At 39.1% G+C, this 3,272-nt stretch overlaps 1 protein-coding gene across 1 annotated transcript; it reads right to left on the minus strand.

Annotated features, from left to right (window-relative positions):
* Positions 1-538: 538 nt before the first annotated feature.
* Positions 539-2,602, minus strand: LOC117318562 (bromodomain and WD repeat-containing DDB_G0285837-like). The gene is made up of 3 exons (XM_033873533.1): positions 1,320-2,602; positions 989-1,057; positions 539-604 (listed from the first exon to the last, which is right to left on the minus strand). Exon 1 carries the CDS (start codon positions 2,562-2,564, stop codon positions 2,085-2,087), a length of 480 nt encoding a protein of 159 aa, XP_033729424.1. The 5' UTR covers positions 2,565-2,602; the 3' UTR covers positions 539-604; positions 989-1,057; positions 1,320-2,084.
* Between the last annotated feature and the right edge of the window lie 670 nt (positions 2,603-3,272).

Raw genomic sequence — 3,272 nt, forward strand, 5'->3', positions numbered from 1 at the left:
CATATTTTAATTCTGATTGATCAATTACAACACAAAAAATGAAAAACGTGTCGGTGAGTGTACTCGAACACGTATTCAATTGGATAACAAGTTCGCGGAACTACACTTTATCTTATCTTTTTTAACCATACAAATAGTTTACTAATGAGTCAATATATAACCTTTATAATGTTAAACCATACGTTCGGAACTCCCCTTTATTTTTTGGTTTAGCCAGGGGTCGATAACACCCTGCGATTATGATTTCGTCAGGGTATTATCGACCATCCCATTTTTTCTTGTAGCCGCCCTGACTATCAGACTTTCTGTTTTGCATATTAAAAAACACACTTTCATTTTCCCTTTCCTGTTAAATTCTCCCGTAACGTTACGTTGCTTTGAAAGACCCGCGCTAGCAACTTTCAACAATGTCATCCATTAGGAATTTAAAGGCTCTCAGAAATCTAAGGAAACCTCTAATTATTTCGAAGGCAGTATTCTGAGTGTAACTGGGGTGGGTTAGGTCCCAGGTGGATGAGAAAATAGGACAACTCCAAAAGGTTGTTCTCATTATTTATTCAATCCATTTCGGTTCAGTAACCAAATTCCAGATTCAATTCAAGTTCTGTAATAAATACAAATAAAACACAATTAGATCTCACAAATGCAAAACACTTGCATTCATAAATACATCCATGCATTCATACATGTATACATGCATACATGTATACCCACACACACACATACACACATACATACATACATACATACATACATACATATCCTAGGCCTTATTCATTTAACTAACTTCTAACAATGTATAAAATGCTAGATCAATTAACTACACAATATATGAATGCATCACATCCACAGTATAAGGGGAGATAATCTACCCCTTATCTACATTTAACCTTATATTAATAAATATAATACAGAATTATATTTCCAAGTTACAAATACTTATTTTACACGAAACTACATCATTCATGTACTCATAATAAACATGTACCTGCTATGGGCTGAACTTTCTCTGGCAATCTAATCTTCTGATTAGATCTAAACAAGTTGACCCAGGGTCCTATACACAAATAAAATATACTAATTAGCAAAGTTGCAATAATTAAGGTATCTCCACAAAAAATACAATATTGACATTATGTCTTTACAATAATACATTGTATACACTTGATATACACTTGATAGATTATTATGGATTTACAAAATCAGTCTTACAACATTTTGTCAGACTTGTATCAAACCAACATCAAAAATAGACAATTTCATACTATTTACAAGAGTATGTGAAATACATGTTAGTAAAGAATAGAAAGAAAACTTACAGGAGTAGATCACTGAATTTATCTTCCAAAACCACGTCGGAAATCTATCGCCATAACTTTTGAAATGCCGGACGGATGTACAGGTAGAACCGGTACCTTCTTCTTGAACTTCCAGCAGAAAAACTGCCAGATTCAACACAAAGACTTAGACACAAACAATAAAAGTGGAGGGAAAATATAAACCAATAAAAACATATGTACTATCTTATCATAACCAATAAAACCCATGTTGACAATCATGTGACCAACATAATGGTTTGACCCAAAAGCCTTATTACTTACACCTGTATATACCTATACAGGTAACAACCTGTATCTACCTATACAGGTAACATACACTCTTCCATACTCACGCACACACACATTCCTAGTCACTACAGGTAAACACACACACAAAGACATGCATGGACATACCTGGACAACACACTGCATAGTGATTAGATGAATGTGAGGTGCTGGTGCATTGATGATGATGCTTCTTAATAAATGACTAATTACTAGATTAGATACAATATAACTATATAAATCACCCTGCCACATTCTCCCTCTGCTTAAAGATGTCGTCCTCGGCATCTACAATTAAACAAATAAATTAAGGGTTTATCCATGTTAATTACATCCCCATATCGAGGAGACTGGATTTCTGCAAAAGATACAAAGTTTTATTATTTTGTGAGCAGGATGAAGTTTCTGAAACAAATAAAATGATTTTAGTAAATTTCTGGATATTAAGGTAAAACAATATATATAACAAGATGGTCAACTCTAAACAACACCACTGTCAGTGACCACCTTCAGAAGTGCTCTGGTAAGGTCACTTTGAGCATTCCTGAACTCTCCAGATTTAGCCAGATCCCTTATATAATTTGCCCTTCCTATCCAATCCGGTTGTTGACTTAGGACATATTGCCCACTCTGCATCCACTTTGGTTGCATTCTGGTCCGCTTGGGTCGAGAAACCGTTTCCTCCTGGTCACTACTGTCTTCTCCCTCATCCTCCTCCTTTGGTAGGGAGTGATCGCTGTCGTCGTCTTCCCTATCCTGTGACGCCTGGTCGTCACCAGTGTCCGAGGGGGCATCTTCGTCAGGATGGTTGTCCTGTTCCTCTGAGGTATCAGGGGTACCAACCAGTCCCTGTGGAATTACTTCCAACGTGACCTCTTCGTCGCTCTCCTCCTGATAGGGGTTACTAAGTCCTATCCTGGGGCTCTTTGGTTTCTGTCTCGGGGCCGGTTTCGGTGGCATTTTGGTGGTATCTGGAGTAGGTGGCTTGGGATTAGTGTCCAGTCTTACAGGTAACAGGAGGTTTCTGTGGAGAGTTCTTTTTCTTCCTGTTCCATCCTGTTTCTGTACTATATATACTGGCACTTCGTTGTTGGGCTGGCTTATAACTGTGTATAATTCTTCCTCCCACCGGTCTGCTATTTTGTGTTTCCCGTCAAACGCAACCACTTTTACCAGCACGTTGTCTCCTTGTTCTAGGACAGCACCTCTTACTTTCAGATCATACCCAGTTTTCTGTTTCGTCTGTGCTTTGTTGACATGCTTCTGGGCGATGTCGTAAGCTTCCTTCAGGCGATCCTTCATCTGTTTGATGTAGACTGAAGTGGGCTCAGCTCTCCCCGAGTTCTTGGTTAGTCCAAAAGCAAGGTCTACTGGCAAAAGTGGTTCACGTCCAAACATCAGGAAATATGGGGAGAATCCTGTGCTCTCCTGCCTGGTGCAGTTATATGCATGGACTAGTGTTGGAACATGGGATTTCCAGTCTTGTTTGTATGGAGTCTCCAGTGTCCGTAACATTCCGAGGAGGGTTCGATTGAATCTCTCACAGATTCCATTTCCCATCGGGTGGTATGGGGTTGTTCTTGACTTGCTCATTCCTGTCAACTGACATAGCTCCTTGATCAACTTTCCTTCGAAGTTGGGACCCTGGTCGCTGTGGATTCGTTGTGG

The sequence above is a fragment of the Pecten maximus genome, unplaced genomic scaffold (genome assembly GCF_902652985.1).
Source record: "Pecten maximus unplaced genomic scaffold, xPecMax1.1, whole genome shotgun sequence".
Lineage (NCBI taxonomy): Eukaryota > Metazoa > Mollusca > Bivalvia > Pectinida > Pectinidae > Pecten > Pecten maximus.

Excerpts from the sequence above, each read along its gene's own strand:
- LOC117318562 (XM_033873533.1), bottom strand. The coding sequence starts at position 2,564 with ATGCCACCGAAACCGGCCCCGAGACAGAAACCAAAGAGCCCCAGGATA.